General features: G+C 45.2%; 1 protein-coding gene across 2 annotated transcripts in view; it reads left to right on the plus strand.

Moving 5' to 3' along the window:
• Positions 1 to 5,388: 5,388 nt before the first annotated feature.
• Positions 5,389 to 18,558, plus strand: part of RAB37 (RAB37, member RAS oncogene family) — a 73,881-nt gene continuing 60,711 nt past the window's right edge. For both annotated transcript variants that reach the window (XM_083728072.1, XM_083728070.1), the window contains exon 1: positions 5,389 to 5,757. In XM_083728072.1, the coding sequence (XP_083584198.1) occupies positions 5,638 to 5,757 (120 nt within the window). In that variant the 5' untranslated portion in view covers positions 5,389 to 5,637. The remainder of the gene's footprint in view (positions 5,758 to 18,558) is intronic.

Genomic DNA, 18,558 nt, shown 5'->3' on the forward strand with positions numbered 1-18,558 from the left:
GTCTCTTTCCATCGTAGACAGGATTGCCTTTTGGTATAGCGTAACTTCTTTGACTCTCAGTAGCCTCGATCCTATAGGAAGGGCAACCTTCACCTGCACAACTATAGCTGTGCTCTAGATGGGGCAAGTAGAAATAATCCGTTTTCTTACGTTGCCTGCAATCCTCCTAACAGTAGCTATTGCAAAGAACCTGAGTCAGCTACACGAGCAAGAAAGTGCCATGAAGTCCTGTCCCTTCAGAAAAATGGCATGTCTTACGTAATGGAAAAATAAGTGTGATTGAGGAGCTAATTTCACGTGGCCTCAGTTCCCCTCGGTTGGCTCATTTGCCATTCCACTTTTCAGCCCTTGTTCATGAAAACAAACTAGAAACTGAAGAGAGTTTGTATTTTGTCACATGATACCAGTAACTGGGTTTAAAAGAGGATGTGGGAAACTGCACTCATGTACAGATGCCTGACTAGCTAAGCAGGATATGTAGGTCTGTGCCAATAAGCAACTGAAATAATTCTACATCCTCAAGTAAGACTGTAAAGTCTTTGGCGGCCTAATCTGTTTCCCAGAAGCAGAAGGCAGAACAGAAGTACAGGACATGTTCACAAGGGGAGACGTTTTGAGCAAAGACTAGTGCATCAAATCAGCCTTTGCCAACTTGGTGCCCTATGGATATTTTGGACCATAAGTATCAGGCTAGTGGAAGATGTCGTTCAAAATATCTGTAGGGCATCAAGTTGAGACAACACACACTAGTTCCAACACCCAGTTCATTGGATTGCCTGTTTTTAAAAGAAATCTGACAGGCAGAAATTTAGCAGGTGATGCTTTTTGCAGATGAGGTGATGGGGGCAGCTTCACTGACTTAATTTCAGCACACTGGCTCACTAGTGAAAACACAGGAGCAAGGTCAGTTTAAAGTTGGCAGTCCTAGAATGTGATCTCCCATTACAATACGCTTACTAAACTGGTCCAGGTGATAGAAACTGGAGGTTGAATGGAAGCAGCACCAGCTATAGGGTTGGAGAGTACACAGAAGTGGTCACGCCTACCTCTGCGATGTTGTTTTTTATACATACATATTTGCATGCATGCATACATAATTTTATTTGTATGCTGCCTTTCCACAGTTCAAGCAAAGATCAAGGCAGCTTACAGTATGAAAAGCATAACTCCAACATAACAAAAGTAGTCACAAACAATAAAGCATTAAAAATACACAACTAAACTGCACAATTTCCAAATAACAAGATCTAAAATAGATACCCCCCAAAAAAAACAACAGCAACAACTCCCCCCTCCCCAAATAGCACTCCAGCCCAAAAGTCTGTTCAGCAGTCTCAACTTTTGTAGCTGGAGTCAGTCTGGACCCACCCTCCCAGTCCAGGTGGGAAAAGGCCTGCAAGGCAGGGAACAGGTCTCCCAGGGAGAGACATTCCAGAAAGTCACACATTTAATGTTTACTTGTTTAGTATTCTGATAAAATTGTCCCTGCTGCCACTTGAAACAAGACATTAAGATACCGGGGGGGGGGGGGGGGGTTAACTCCTTGGTCTATACCAACCTGTCAAATGTTCCAGCATCGTAGCTGGAAAGCTGACATAACTAGCTACCATAAGGGAGACCCCTTGGAGGCACACAGTTGACTAAAAATATCCTTTCAGTGCACTTCATTGGTCTGAAGGTCAAGCATTGCTAATAACGATTAGGAAAGAGATCAGTTCTGTGAGTGCCCTAATAGAAAACTGTGTGTGTCCATAGCTTGAGTAGGACATGCAGTTCTAGATGCTCTACAGTAGATCTAATAAAAAGCTGGAGCATTTCTTCCATAGTTTCACAGGCCATATAAAACCAGAGGGGTGCAGCCTGACCAAAATGAAGGCTATCATTCACTGTTAACTACACACTTCCAGTGTGTAGGCTTGGCAAGATTTCAGGCCACGATTAGTTTTCAGCAGGGCTTTATCTCATCGTTGTCCTTTGGGAGGGATGCGGGTGGCGCTGTGGTCTAAACCACTGAGCCTCTTGGTCTTGCTGATTGGAAGGTCAGCGGTTCAAATCCCCGTGACGGGGTGAGCTCCCGTTGCTCTGTCCCAGCTCCTGCCAAATTAGCAGTTCAAAAGCTCGCCGGTGCAAGTAGATAAATAGGTACCACTGTGGCAGGAAGGTAAATGGCGTTTCCATGCGCTCTGGTTTCCGTCACGTTCTGTTGTGCCAGAAGTGGATTGGTCATGCTGGCCACATGACCCGGAAAGCTGTCTGTGGACAAATGCTGGCTCCCTCAGCCTGAAAGCAAGATGAGCACTGCAACCCCATAGTCACCTTTGACTGGACGTTACCTCTTTTTTTACCTGTCCTTTGAGGCTCGCTATTGTTGGCTCCTTTCCCTGTGACGGCTAATCCACTCTTATCCTCTCTGTGCTGCCAAATCTATGGCACAAATGATGGTCCCATTTTCTTTCACTCTCTTGGTTAGCATAATGAAATCCTGCAGAGCTGCAGGTGATTGCCAGAGAGAAACTTTGTTCTGAGCATCAGCAAGCCAGGTGGAATTGTACATGATTAGTGGTTGTACTCTCTGCTATAAGAAACTGCTTGCTCTGCTTGTATGTTTGCAAACACACACACACACACACACAAATATCAAGTATTATAAGGGCTCTTTAAATATTCAATATTCCATCTAATTTAAATGGAAATTGACCTTTTAAAGAGCTAGCTCTGGAACTTCCCCTTTTCCCATTTTCCTCCTGACCAGATATATGGATAAACTCTCCTCTTTGACTGTAAACTGACATGAGCATCCCTGTGATTTAACAACATAATTTAGAAAAATAACCAAGATCTGGATAAATGCACTGAACATTTCTTTCCAGCAACATTCCTTTTTAAAAAAGAGAAAAATAGCTTGATGCTCCAAGATATTGTTAGGGATAGGCACAGTTACCTCAAACATGTGGTCATTCTGTCTCATACTAGGAAGAATAATTGTGTGTAAAAGAAAGTTGCCGCCTTAAGTCACGGCCAGATTTTGGAAAAGAAATACCAACAGCAGAATCAATTCCACTTGTATAGTTACCCTTACCTTCTAAAAGGGGAATTAAATCTACTTGTCATACTACGTATTCCCAAACTCAAGCAGCAGCTTGTATGACCTATATCCTGTTCACTGCATCTTACATCTTATTTATTGTTTTATTACATTTAGGCAGTGTGGTATAGTGGTTAGAGTGTTGGACTAGGACCTGGGAGACTAGGGATCAAATCCCCACTTGGCCATGAAGTTCAGTGGGTGGGCCAGTCACTTCCTCTCAGCCCTAACTTACCTTAAAGGGTTTTGTAGTGCAAATTGAGGGGGAGAACCATGTGCAGTAGCTTGAGCTACTTGCAATAAATAAATAGAATCATGCCATTTCTCAAAGGTGCTCAGGGTCACATGCATGTTCTCCCTTTTCTTAATATTATCCTAACAACCACCCTGAGAGGAAGACTGAGAGACAAGAAGAGGCCCAAGGTTTATGGCCAGGCTGGCATTTGAACCGTGGTCTGCCCAGTCCCTGTCCAACACTTTGACCACTACACCACACCGTCTCTCAGCATTACCTAGTCAGTCATTCCTTTTTCTTGGGAGTTTCGGTCCTTACTCAGGCAGAGATCTGAGGGCAACGACTGTCAATCACTGTCTTGGAATTTCCCAGTGAAACAAAGTTTGGAAAATTGTTGCTTTTTGCATTGTGTTTAATAATAATTATGGCGATCAATTTTGCTTCAGGTTCTGAATTTGCCTGGCAAACAAAAGGCATCCATATTATTGGTTGTGTATTTGAATGCTTGATTTAACGTCTCTTAATATCCAGTGGAGGGACGCGGGTGGTGCTGTGGGTTAAAGCCTCAGCGCCTAGGACTTGCTGATCGTCAGGTCGGCGGTTCGAATCCCCGCGGCGGGGTGCGCTCCTGTCATTCGGTCCCAGCGCCTGCCAACCTAGCAGTTCGAAAGCACCTTCGGGTGCAAGTAGATAAATAGGGACCGCTTACCAGTGGGAAGGTAAACGGCGTTCCGTGTGCTGCGCTGGCTCGCCAGATGCAGCTTGTCACGCTGGCCACGTGACCTGGAAGTGTCTCCGGACAGCGCTGGCTCCCGGCCTATAGAGTGAGATGAGCGCACAACCCTAGAGTCTGGCAAGACTGGCCTGTATGGGCAGGGGTACCTTTACCTTTACCTAATATCCAGTGGGTATCCAGGGACGCGGGTGATGCTGTGGGTTAAACCACAGAGCCTAGGACTTGCTGATCAGAAGGTCGTGGTTCGAATCCCCTCGACGGGATGAGCTCCCGTTGCTCAGTCCCTGCTCCTGCCAACCTAGCAGTTCGAAAGCATGTCAAGGTGCAAGTAGATAAATAGGTACCTCTCCGGTGGGAAGGTAAACAGTGTTTCTGTGCGCTGCTCTGGTTCACCAGAAGCGGCTTAGTCATTCTAGCCACATGACCCGGAAGCTGTACGCCGGCTCCCTCGGCCAATAAAGCGAGATGAGCACCACAACCCCAGAGTTGGTCACGACTGGATCTAATGGTCAGGGGTCCCTTTACCTTTACCTAATACTGTATCCAGTGAAATCTGTTTCTGGTATCTAAAGGGAATTGCTCAAGTAAGACTCTACCTTCCCCCCTTTGAAATGCAAACGAGAGGCAAACTGGTACAAAAGCTCCAAGCCACCTTCTCAGTGAATGATTGCCTCCGGCAGCTCACTTTTATTTAGGAATCTGTGCTACATCTTCCTTTCCGGAGTTGTGTGGCTCTGCTTGCATCAATGATAAAATCAGTTCCCATGAGCATCTGACAGCGGCAAAGAGGCTGTCCGCACCTGGAGGAAAGAAGGATATTGAAAGCTGTTGGGAGCGAAAAATCTTGCCAGATTTTACACCGTATATGATCGAAAACTGTAGCTGGACGTTCTCAGACACATTCACTCCTTTGGTTTCTTCTGAAATCCGCAGTGATAAGTTTGAAAGTTGCTGGTAGTGCCGGAAAAGGAACCAGGGGGCAGTGTGATGTAAGAGGAAAAGCAGAGTGTTTATTCAAGTTTGGGCACTTAAAGGGACGACGTCAAAAACCTTTATTACAATGCATTAATATCTGTTGGGTGGGGCTCGCCGCGGATGTAGCTGACGGCTTAGTCTCCCAGGTATTGCGGGTGCTGTTCTTAGTGCTGATCTGTGCTTAGAGCGGGTGCGGTGGAGAGGTCTCCGTGGTGCTTCTTGGCCGAGGAGTTTCCGGTCTTCTTGTGCTGCCGGAGCTGGCCTTGGTGCTGAAACCCTGTCCAGGCGCTGCAGCTTTATGGATCAGTAAAAGCTGCAAGGTTCTCGCTTGCTCAGCACTTCGCAGTCCCAGGAAACCCAGATTGTCAACAACCGCCCCCCTCCCTCCCGCACGCCGCCGCCGCCTCCCGTACCTCTAGCCTAGCTTCACTTCAGGGCGAGCTCTCTTTAGATGCGTTTCTTTCTCACCTTTTCCTTCTCCGGGAGAGGAGGAAAATGTAGCAGGCTTGAGTCCGGAGAACTGCTGCGCTCGCTTGCTGCATTGAGGTCTGGCCCTGAGCCGGCGCTTTTAGCATTGACGCAATAAAATTAGCCTGGAGAAGAGAAATGGAGACGTACTGGGGATATCAGAGCGGGGCTGGCAGCCCTTATGACTACTCGGGGATGGGTGCCAATGGGACTGGCATCCAAAGCAGCACTTACTACAATGAGGACCTTCTGCACAAGGTACAGATGTATTCTGTGGGGGGGGGTAGTTGTAGGACGTAGGGCAGAGCAGAGAAAGAGTTAAAATTGGAACCACTGCATGAAACAACATCAAGGAGACAGAAAGCTATGGTACAAAGGAGAGGGACGGAGGCTTATTCAATGTGATCTTTATCGTTTATGCCTGGTGCTTTAGAAGTTGAATGTATGGGACAGGAAGTGTTTCACATCCGGCTTGTGAGCGTCCCAGAGGCATCTGGTTGGCCACTGTGGGAACAGAATGTTGGACAAGATGGGTCTTTGGTCTGATCCATCAGGGATCTTCTCATGGTTAAAAAGAACCCCAACAAAAACTGTAGAGTTCTTAAGGAGAGCAAGTAAAAGAGATAGGAGAGAATTTGGTGCTGCATGTAAATTCATTGCAATTGCATACACTTTTATAGGGGAGGGGAGTGAAGTTTAAACCAGATCCATCAAATGGAAATCAGCTGTGGAAACTAAACCATGATTTGTGCACTGTCTTTTTTTAAAAAAAGACTCTGGTCCCAAGCTTGCATATTTTCATATAGCAGCTCCTCCGAGCTCCCTCTTGAACTATCCAAGTAAATATCTGCAATGTTTGGAGAGCCCAAAAGATGGCGAGAACGAGTCCTGAACGTGATGGGACATTAATGCCAGGCTGTGGCTTATTTATAGAACCCCATGAAGAACAGCACTGCAAGAAACTTCCAATTTGCCAGCAAATTACAGGGAATGGAACTGTTTTTGTCTACTGTGTTGTTGACACAACACAGCTGTTGAACAACAACTGTTAGTTAAGCCCCTTGTTTATTTCGAAGGACTAATTAGGATAATTTGAAGAGGAGATACAAACAATCATTGAATTTAAAGAGAAATAGGGTGTGTTGTCTAAAACGGACCCTAAGGGGAGTTTTTGGGAACCTGCCATGTGAACTATGTGGTTCCACCCTGCAATCAGAGTCTTTTGGGTGGAAGCCCTCTCTTATAGTGCCTGGGCAGCTTCTATTCTGGATAACAGGATCGCTGTGTCTCTGTCATCCTTGTGTTCTGTATCTTTCTATAGTCAGTCTCTCTCTCTCTCTCCCTCTCATAGCCTGCAGTCCTCAAGCCACTTATTCCTTATGGCTCTAATAGTTCCTGAATTTAATAAGGCTTCACCTCTATTAACTCAACTTAATGGGTTTGATGGCTGCATATTTCAGCCATGCAGGGTTCTTGATCAGTAGTAAGTTATTGCTTCCAAATGCCTCCATTTGTACCTATTCCCATCATCCAGTCCTATGTATCTAAGGTGTGTGGCTGCTGCTTCCATAAGATTAGCTCTTGGGATGTATTGATGCTGAGTTTGAATCTTTAAATGCTCTCTGCGGTTTGGGTGTTTGTGACCCAGGTGGATTGCCAGGCTGCCTTGTTTCCCTTGTCCCCAGTTGGTGATAAAAATAAATAAATCAAAATTCCAGGCAAGCAAACTTGCAGCTTCTAATAAGATTGCCATGGATGTTGAGGAGGCTATTGCTGCGGGTGTAGGAATTTGTCACCACATCAACATCATGCTCATGGTTCCTGGTTCTAAGTGGTACTGCTAGAGTGCCTGACTGAACAGAAGCAACAGTCGATTTGGAGGGCCTTGTGATGGACCTGTTTTTGCATGCATCACACTCCATGGTGATATCCCTGATGATGATGATGATGATGATGATGATGATTTATTTACACCCCGCCCATCTGGCTAGATTTCCCCAGCCACTCTGGGCAGCTTCCAACAGAATATTAAAATACAATAACCTATTAAACATTAAAAGCTTCCCTAAACAGGACTGCCTTCAGATGTCTTCTAAAAGTCTGGCAGTTGTTGTTCTCTTTGACATCTGGTGGGAGGGTGTTCCACAGGGCAGGTGCCACTACCAAGAAGGCCCTCTGCTTGGTTCCCTGTAACTTAGCTTCTCGCAGCGAGGGAACCGCCAGAAGGCCCTCTGCACTGGACCTCAGTGTCGGGGCAGAACGATGGGGGTGGAGACGCTCCTTCAGGTATACTGGAGTGATGACTTCAGTTTCCTTGGATTTTCATTAGCATTGAGTGATGGTTTATGGCAGGGTGGAACACCCGTACCCTTCCAGCTCCCATCAGCCCCAGGCAGCCAGAGTGACAGGGTGTGTGTGTGTGTCTATAATATTTTACTGAGTTTTAAATATTTAAAATATTGACTCGTGAAGTCCAGTGTTGGGAAAGTTCTGTGATATGTGAAAATACTGGGTTGTATCTTGTGTTAGTTCTACTCAGGCATGTTCATTAATTTCAGTGGGTTTATTCTATCTTAGGTCTATTAATTTCAGTCGGTCTATGCTAAGAAAAAACTTAATGGGATGCAACCCACTATTAGTGTGTGTGTGTGTGTGTGTGTGTGTGTGCGCGCGCGCGCCTGTGGTGTCGTCTGCCTCTCCCCCCCCCCCCATCAGCTTCCTTGACAATTACATGCTTTAAAATTTAGGTGATAACTTGTTTGCTGTGTGACATGTTCTTTCTTTGGGGTGGTCCGCCTCTAGGACAGAAGCATCAGTTCAGTTCAATCCTTTGTTTGAAAGAAACAGAAGCAAGGTTTAGACACTTTTAAAATATTCCTTTGGAGAGCTTTTCAAGGTTATTATAACCAAGGAGATGATGGGGCTCTTGTATACCACCTGAAGTCAAACCCCAGTGCACATGTGTACGTTTAATGACTTGGACTTCTCTGAAAACTGGTTGTTGTCTTGAAATTAAATTGCTTCCTTTCATTGTCTGGCTCATCTTCCCTCTTGTGGCTACATCAGCCCTATAAGTCTTGGTATAAATGGGTTATTGAAGCCTGCACCTTGTCAGAAGCTTGTCAGACACTCCAGTATACCTGAATTACAGGAGTACCAAACTTTTAAGGCTTCGTTTATCGTTCCCCCTGCCTTCTGATGAAGTTGGATGAGCACCGGCAGTCTAGCTGTCAGCTCATTGTAATGTTGGCCTAGTTCTCTGGGCCAACTAGAAGTGACATTGGGAAACCCATAATCATATCTTCTGTGATTTTTTTTGATTTTTTTTTAAATGCTAAATGAAGCCACCTGAGTGAGGGTGGTATTTAGACTAGGGCTACTTTCCCCCCCTTTTCACTGATTTTCCATTTGACTCATTAACTCCCTGTCCCAATTTGCTGATAGGAGAGGTAGAATTACAGGTCGTCCCCCCCCCCCCCCGCATGGAGCAAATATTAGCTCTGGGGGCAGGCAATTCATATCAGGGAAATGGCATGGGAGGGGGGAGGAGAATGGTTAAAAATGTTCACCCAGTGCTACAATCAACAGCCCCAGTACAAATCTACTTCTCCTGCAGATGAATTTATCAGTTAAAAAATGCGAGAGATACAGTTACAGGTGTCAAATCGGATCGGACCCTCACAGAGAAAGTAAGCATGTGTCCGGACTGTACCACTTCAGATTGCAGGTGGAGGCCCACATGATTTGAATGTTCCATTCTAGATACAAAAATGAATAAAGAAAGACGTCCACATATTAACATAAGTATGGGAATGATGTTGGGGAGAGCACTAGACTATAATTCTTCCTGGCATCATTTCCTGTGTGGAGGAGGATGTTGCTGTTGTTTTGTATGGAAGAGTCTTCAGTCATGTTGTAAGCCTGTAAGTGGTGCAGCACCAACTATGCTGCTGATTGTTTTCTTTAGAATTGTCATGTCTCCAAATTGTCTTCTGGGTGACCCAAAATGTTAGTCACACTGGGAACCACTAGTAGGTGAGTGATTTTGTATTTGGATCTCAAGTAGAAGGCACTACCCAAACTGGTAGGGTTTCCTGAAGGTGCAAATGGTAACAGTTGCTTGTGAAAGAAAAATGCTACCACCACCATGGAAAGAGTTAAAGTAGAAGTCACTCCTATAAATGGAATATAAAGGGGCACTATAGGAAGAAGGGCAACAGCTGCTTTGGTATGTTAATAACTACCCAATGTCTTTTGAAGACAAGCAAGGTGGAAATAAGGAAATACGGGACCTTCTTGTAGGGATGAGGAACCCATGGCCTCCCAGATATTATCAGACTCCAGCTCCCATCAGCCCCAGCCAGGATAGCCACTGGTCAGGAATGATGGGAGCTGTAGTCCATCAATATCTGAAAGGCCACAGGTTCCCCACCCTGGGTTATGTTCATCCACTCAACAAGGTCCAGAGTCAGAGAGCAGAAGAAAGCAGGGTAGACCAGCATAGAGGTGACTTTAGGTGAGGAGGAGGAGGAGACCTTTAGAAAAACTAACAAAGCAAGCAAACTCTCTGTTTCATGCTCTGCAGGCAAATGAAATGTGGAAATATCCTGAGTCATGAGCAAATCCTTCATAATACTCAATTTGGTAAACAGATTATGAACTGCACGAACCTGGTTTCAATTGCTTTACTCCTAGGAATATTTCCTTATTATTTGGCACATTGTCCTTTCAATAGTGGTGGCTGCCCCTGGGACCCTATTAAGGGGAGGAGGGGAGGTTTCAAACTGTGAGTGAAGGAAAATATAAGATGGGAAAACCTTCTAAGTTTCTCTGTCCTCTCCACCCTCTTCAAATTGCTTTCACATTTGATAATTAATGAGATACTCATTTTTTTTAAACTGATGCAGCATTGATGTGGGGTGCAGCTTCTGCTCCTGATTTAACCAGCTCCTGTGCTGAGGAGTGCTTTGTATGGAGAAGTGAGCTGTTAAAAAAAGATAAACTTGATGTGGATATGCTGTAGGCTTCTTGTTAACATTTCTGCATTTCTGCAAAGCACACAAAACAGCTGAGTGAAATGCCCCATTTTGGAGAACAAGTGGCACTTGACACACTTTTGGAAGGCAAGTTTCCCCAGCAGTGGCAATGCCCAAACAGGAAGTGGAACAGGAAGTTGCCACTATTACTGTCCTCACAGGGGATGCCTAGAAGTGTCTGCTCTGTGTTGGCAGGAATTCAAGGTAGGTGCAGGACCTTGGAGAGCTCACAAAGTCCTATACTCTCTATACAAATTACTGTCTTTAAAGCTGTGCAAGCGGTTATCTCTGTAAGCACCTAGCTGTAGCCGGAGCCTTATATGAGTTGACTGGATTTCTCATGTAGTGAGTCCCACCTCCTTTGGAGGTGTTGGTTATTAAAGAGTCCTTGTCTTTTTCTCTCTCTTTTTTTTGCAGTCTTCAGGTTCTCTGGGTCTGGTGAGATGGGCGCTGTGGGAGACTCACCCTCTGAATTAGAGGAGGGTGGTAGAGTTGTGTCCACCAGCCAGATGATCCTGAAGAAGGTCTTAGTAGTTCTTCACCCACAAACAGATCTAGAGCCTCATCTTCCTCTGTGTGGTCCATTGCACAGTTTATGGTAACGAGGTGGTAGGTCAGTGGTATAACTCTTGCACTAATATAGCTAGCCAATTTGGACAAGCAGTGTTTCCTATGGGGATCAATGCAGTGACTGTCAGGAGCACAACTGAATCTACCTGCAACTTGCAAGTTCTTCTGTATGGAGGCCCCATCAGCCAGCATTGGACCTGCCATTTTTCTGTGCTTCGTGTATTTGTTGTAAATGGGTTATAAATTCTAGTGTCTTGGTACCAGCGAGGAAAGTGCTCATGTTGGAGCATAACTGGGAAAGGAATACTTATAATGATTTGATATCACAAAGCTGGCTCAACCCTGCAGTGAAACTGCCAATGCAGCTCCCAGGACTAAGGAATTAAGGTTCAGCAGCTTTATACCCAGTGCCAAAGAAACTCTAGGATTAAAAGAACACTCTTGTCCTCTGGGAATTGGCCGAATGGAAATACTGCTGCTGGGTTCCACTGTATGCTATATATTCTGGTGCATGCATTTTATTTAAGTGCAAGTTCCTGCTCGATTTCCAGCAACTTTCCCTTCACTTTTTTCCTTGCCTATTACAGTGCAAATGAGCTTGCAAGAATGGTAGGTGAGCAGAGCACACTGAAGGGCTTATGTTTCACGAGCAAACTGGGAACAAACTCCAAGCATGTGGCCCAATCAAATGGAAACTTCTGATGCCAACTTCATTTGGTGGGACTTAATGTTAGGATCCTGGGCAATGTGTAGCAGGAAACCAGGAATGAATGCTTCCGGGGTAGCACTGCTTTTTTATATAGGTCAGGTGAGATGAGGTGGGATATCTCACTATGTTGCCAGCTACGTGGATGTTATTGTGTAGAACGGAGAAGAATGGGACTATGGCTCTGCTCAGTTTTGTGATTCTGGTGATTTTATGGGTGCTGCTTTTACTGTTGTGTCATTTGTGTTGCATTTGACTTTTATTGCATTTTGTGGCGCTGTGGGTAAAACCTCAGCGCCTAGGACTTGCCGATGCATGGTCGGCGGTTCGAATCCCCGCGGCGGGGTGCGCTCCCGTCGCTCGGTCCCAGCGCCTGCCAACCTAGCAGTTCGAAAGCACCCCCGGGTGCAAGTAGATAAATAGGGACCGATTACCAGTGGGAAGGTAAACGGCGTTCCGTGTGCCGCGCTGGCCCGCCAGTTGCAGCTTGTCATGCTGGCCACATGACCCGGAAATGTCTGCGGACAGCGCCTATAGAGTGAGATGAGCGCACAACCCTAAAGTCTGGCATGACTGGCCCGAACGGGCAGGGGTACCTTTACCTTTACTAGATACTGCCTTGTAAGTTCCTAGTGAAGGGTGGCCTATATAGTTAATGAATAAATACATAAATGCCTAACCGTTAGTCCCGTGATTCCCAATATGGGGCATGTGCCCCACAGGGGGGCAATTTGATTTTTAAGGGGTGCAATTCCAGAATGAGTTATTAACAGATAATGGCAGTATCTGAAGAAGTGTGCATGCACACGAAAGCTCATACCAAGAACTGACTTAGTTGGTCTTTAAGGTGCTACTGGAAGGATTTTTTTTGTTTTGACTATGGCAGACCAACACGGCTACCTATCTGTAACTCCACATGAATAGTTCACTTTTTGAATAATAAGAATTATATGTCATGGGGGTAGGGGGGTCAGGATTTTAGAGATGCTTAGGTGGGGCATGGCCAAAAATAGATTGGGAACCACTGCATTAGTCAAAGCAAATCAGAACATATTCCAAGCTGGACTATCTGGTGGCCAGTATCTTCTCTACTGCAGAGCAACAGCCCTTTCCAATTAAAGGATACCTTACTATTGATCAGCTCTTCTTCCCCTTGCAACATCTCCCCAAGCATTTTAAAAGATGGTGGTAAAATCGTGTCAACACCTAAAGTTAGAACGTTATTATTTTGTGCCCTTTTAGTTCATTGTGGGTTTTTCTTTTTGCTTTTCCATTTTAATTGTGTTCTTCATTTTGTAAACCACCTTGAGAATATGAGGAAGCGGTTATGTCTTAAGACATTCGAAGAAATGCAGGCTAGATTGTACGTTCCCTTCTAGCATCTCCCTTTCTTCCTTCTTCTGGAGAAACTGCAGTTTGCAGCTGAAAAACCTGACTGAACTGCATGATTCGGTGATAAAAATAAAATTCTGAATAATATAATGAAGTTCAACCAAAGGTTGTGGTTAGCACTGTATGTTACTTTCTGCTTACCAAAGGTGGGAGATTTTGGTATGTGTTCAATTTTACAACCCTATATTCTTGTAGCGGGAGAAGACAAAATTACCGAGAGAGCTATACTGTATGTAATAATGAAACTGTGTGGAAATGTTTGTGTATTTGTCCTGCAGGGAGACTGTGACAGTGCCACAATCCTACATGAGTCTGTGTGCAATGACCTGGATTTTTCTATCTTGGGCTTGGTGTCAGTCCTAAGAAGGGCTGGGATTCTGCACCAGCGCTGCCCAGAAAAATAGGAGGAGGATTTTAATTTATCACCCACCCTAAGGTTCCAGGGCAGATTACAACAATTTAAAATAGTTTAAAGCAGTTTAAAAACTTAAAAATTAAAAAATATACAAGCACACAAAAAACCACTACTATGATTAATGTGGAGTTCCTGAAGGGGAGGCAACATATACCATGATCTGGATTTGTATGAGTTTATTTACAAATATGCAGGCTGAGCATAGGCAAAGGCAGACAGCTTAACACTCCAGCAACAAATTCTCTTCAGAGGGACAGCAACACTCCCTTCCCATCTCCTGTTACCTTAAAAAGGTAAAGGGACCCCTGACCATTAAGTCCAGTCATGACCGACTCTGGGGTTGCGGCGCTCATCTCGCTTTATTGGCCGAGGGAGCCGGCGTACAGCTTCCGGGTCATGTGGCCAGCATGACTAAGCCGTTTCTGGCAAACCAGAGCAGTGCACAGAAACAGCGTTTACCTTCCCGCTGGAGCAGTACCTATTTATCTACTTGCACTTTGACGTGCTTTCGAACTGCTAGGTTGGCAGGAGCAGGGACTGAGCAACGGGAGCTCACCCCGTTGTGGGGATTCAAACCGCTGACCTTCTGATCGGCAAGTCCTAGGCGCTGTGGTTTAACCCACAGCGCCACCCACATTCCTTATAGAACCCTTAAATCAGCTCATCCCTCTCTGTGTATCTCTCCCAGGTTAACTTGGCCTCAAAACTGCAGTTTCTCTTCTGTTCCTTTACCATACCCTCCAACATTTCTCCAATGAAAATAGGAATGTCCAATTCAATAATAATTTTATTCTTTATACCTTGTCCATCTGGCTGGGTTGCCCCAGCCACTCTGGGCAGTTTCCAACATATATAAAAACATAATAAAACATTAAACATTAAAAACAATTTGCCTATACAGGGCTGTCTTCCAATATCTTCTAAAGGTTTTATAGTTATCTCCTCAACTGAGAGGGTCGCATAACTCCATAGCCTCCAACATTTCTCCAACGAAAATAGGGATGCCGTAAGGAAAAGTGGGACATTCTGGGGGGGTCAAATCAGAAACCATGATGGCTTCTTTAAATCTGGGACTGTCCCTGGAAAATAGGGACACTTGGAGGATCTGCCTTACATCTGCATGCACAAACACACATGCACACAATTAGTCTTTACTGGGTAGGTGAGTATGTCACCTCCCAGAATCTCGGAGGTTTCTCTGTAATTCAGGATGCTCCAAGCTCTCTGTACCAAGAAACAATTGTCTAACAATTAGCTCCTACAGAGAGAGACTCCTGGGCTATTAGCATTCCTTTGTCAAATACAAGACTCTGACCAGGCATTGCCTTAAGCCACCCATTACTGATTCAATCCTGCTGACAGGTTACCCTTGAGGCAATGTAGCTCTGGGCAGAAGGAAAAGGTTTCTTGCCTTAATGCAAACCCAGAGTGCTAGGCCTATTCATAGCAACCACATGGGAAACCCATAACAATGCTGTCCCCAAATACAGGGTTTCTGGAATTTGGTAGCAATGTAAAATGTGCATGTTGACACTGGCTGGATGATTATGTCAAAATGGGAATTTGTGAAGCTGAGAACAAGGAAGATTGTGAACTGACATCCATGACTGGACATCAAATAATCTGATCTATAGTCCAATTAAGCTGGAGAATTTGGGAAATATCAGTGCGGTACTGTCTTTGAGTTACATGAGCTGAATGCGGATAGGATTGCTACTAAATCTTTTACATGGGCATAACTTGAAAATGCTGAAACTGGTACGCCCACATGGTAATGGAATAAAAGAGGGTGGAGGCAGATATTGGGACATGCTGGAGGTATGGGGTGAGTGTGGGAATGTTCAGGGAGGCAGGAAAGGATATATTGTTTAATTATATCCTTTCCAACTTGCGTTAACAAGTTCTATAATTTAACAGAGTAACATTCCGCTTTTAAACTTACACAGCGGATAGGTTTGCCAGGCTTGCTTAAGTTTCTAAAATAAGTTTCCTGGTAATTCCCCTTTATTCCCTCCTAAAAGGAATAGTTTACTCACACATTCTGTTCACAGATGGATCCCAGAAGGCAGACTTAAGTTACAAAATATATACACTTGGAATCTATCCCATAAGGAGATAGTTCCTTTGTCCTCTCTTGGCCAAGAGAGCATCTCAGGCTGATGAAAGCAAAATGGAGAAGAGAGAGGTGTTGTGGCCAGCCCTGTGCTTTTGTTACCTGCACAGGTGAGGTCATGCCCACCTCTGGTCACATTTAGAGGAAGTTTGTCCCAGCCCAGGAGGAAACAGAAAGTTTATCTACTGTCTGGACAAACATCCCTCTTCATGTCTAAACTTATCCACTCTAGGAATGTTGTATTTGACTGCTCTGTGTTTCACACCCCACAGTGAGAAGGTCAAAGAAGTAGCTAGCTTTCTCTTTAGGGGAAAGTTTGTATCTCAGTGACAGAACATCTTCCTTCCACGCAGAAGTCCAAGTTCAATGTACCGCATCTCCAGGTAAGACTGGGAGAGATTTTGTGTCTGAAACCTTGGTATTTAGGAATGATAGATGTTGCAGTTCCAGCAACAGCTGGAGGGCCACAGGTCCCCCATCCCTGCAGGAGTGGCTTAAATGAGCCATTGTTGATTGAACCATCCATGCATGTAGATAAAACTGGCCTACATTTCAGGGCTTTGTGAGCTTCACTCATATAATGTCTGTGGAGCACTTGGGAGTAATAAACCCAGTTGGGAGTCTACAGGCAGGGAGGGTTATGATGGCAACATTCTGCAGATGGGAAATGTCTTCCAAAACAGAGGCAGAAAAACTTAATTGCTCTATTTTGCATCAGAACCTGTTTGCAGGCCTAAGTCACACAACCTTTATGTTCTGTCTTTGGCCATGGTCAGTTTCCCAGCCCGTTTCCGAGGGATTAAATTTATACCTTGTGGGAACACACTGTTAGAGGTGGCAATTCTTAGACATGTAAACTCTGAATTTGTCAGGGTTACTTTGTCAGAAGTATAGGGGAAAACCTGAAACCCAGAATTGGCTCATATAAATCCCTTGTGGGGTTTATGCCGATTGCTTGCTGTCAAGCCAAACAAGGATGTGAGTAGCAGTTATTCCAATGTAATATATTTGGGAGCTGCCATCTGCCTACCTATCTTTTCCGTTCAGAGGAATTATATTGGATGCTGCTTTAATGCTAGTACAACAAGCCACCTACTATTAAGTCATTATGCCGTCTAATAGTGTATGCATGGGCCAAATATAAATATACTATTGATGTTTGGTTTCCCATCTCTTCCAAAGAACATATGAGCCCTGCATGCATGCAGTTTCCATTCATTTGAGAGCTAATGGTTTTGATTAATATTTAAGGAACAGAATATTGAAAGCCACCCTGGTGACATAGTGATCCAGATCGTTTAAGTGAGCTGCGGGTAAATAATGGGAGATTGAACTCCACACCATTCAGAGTAGCTGCGGAATATTTTCCAGCTCTTATCAATACAGCTGGAGAGCAGCCTGTTGATTTTAATCAGTCCTCTTGAAAGTGCAACAATGTGTTGCACAGAGGAACATGCAAATATCAAGTCCCTCCTGTGACACGATCCCTTTCTTCTTGGCTGAAAAATCACCACACATTTGAGTAGATGTGGGAGAGAACAAAGAGCCAAGCTGTAGTTCATCTCTTCCTCTTTTCTTGGACACCTTGGCACCAATGAATGACAGCCCACACACAATGACCGCTCCCCACATCAAATGGGGGTGCCTTTTGTGTGGTCGCACGCAGCCCCCCAGATCCCAGTGCAGCTCCTGGTAATTTGGGCTGGCTTCATCCTCCCCAGGCTGGATACCTGGAGGTCACCACATCCCTCAGCCAATCACCCAATCCTGCCTGGGGAGGCGTTGCCAGGGGATTGGCCAGGTAAGGGGAGGGACCACCCTGCCCACACAACAGAAGGTGAATCTTACCTGCTAAGCATCAGTTGGCTCCAGAGCTTCTCCCACCCTGCCCTCCCTCAGTTAAGTCTTCTCTTGCAGGTTAAACTCTTCTCCACAGGTACCACTGCTACGTCAGGGTCGCTGTTGAAGGGCCGGAAAGGAATTTTCCTGCATTGGCAGGTTTTGCCTTTCCCATAGCAAAAAGTCACAACTTTGGCAGTTTCAGGCCTTGGGCAGAATCCTTTAGTCTATCTTCTTAAATGGGGGGGGGGTGTGAAGTGGTGACCATGCCCCCCTTGCAGTGGTGATACCAGGGTTCCCCATTAAAGGGGTCTTGAGGGGAGGCATTGGCCATACACTGAAAGATTGTCATTGCTCTCCCCTCCAAGGCGGCGAAACAAGGGGTGGGCTCTCTGCTTGAACATGTGTTCTCCAGAGCCAGCCCAATCCCCACACATTCTGGATAACCCTGGTGTCCCCCAGATCCCCGGCGGGGGACTGGGAAGGATAAAAGCCAAATGCCTGAGCCAAGGTCTCCCTACACCTGAAATTTAATAAAGTTGTGGTCAATTTTAATCCCATAGCACGTTGTCTTGAATCATTATTCCGCTCGGGGTCGCCTTGGGGTTGGGGGGACTCCGCCTGTTCACGCAAACATTGGCTATGTGCACATTATACTGTTTAAAGAACATTTGAAGCACACCATTTCCCTCAAAGAATTCTGGGCATTCTAACTCTGTGAGGGGTAAACTATAGTGCCCAGAATTCTTTGAGGGAAAGGCTGCGTTTTGAATGTGCTTTGAAGGTATAGGCTGGGTGCATGCAACCACTGCCTGTATCCTGCTACCATGCATTGTTTTCCAGAGGTCTTTACTTCTTTTGGTGGTGGGGAACCTGTGGCCCTAAAGATATGGCCACACTACAATTCTCATCAGCCCCAGTCAGTATGGTTCCTGTCTGCCTTCTCCAATCAGCTTGAAGTACTAAACGTTCCTCCAGTGTGTTGTAC

Source organism: Podarcis gaigeae (genome assembly GCF_964106915.1).
Source record: "Podarcis gaigeae genome assembly, chromosome: 2".
Lineage (NCBI taxonomy): Eukaryota > Metazoa > Chordata > Lepidosauria > Squamata > Lacertidae > Podarcis > Podarcis gaigeae.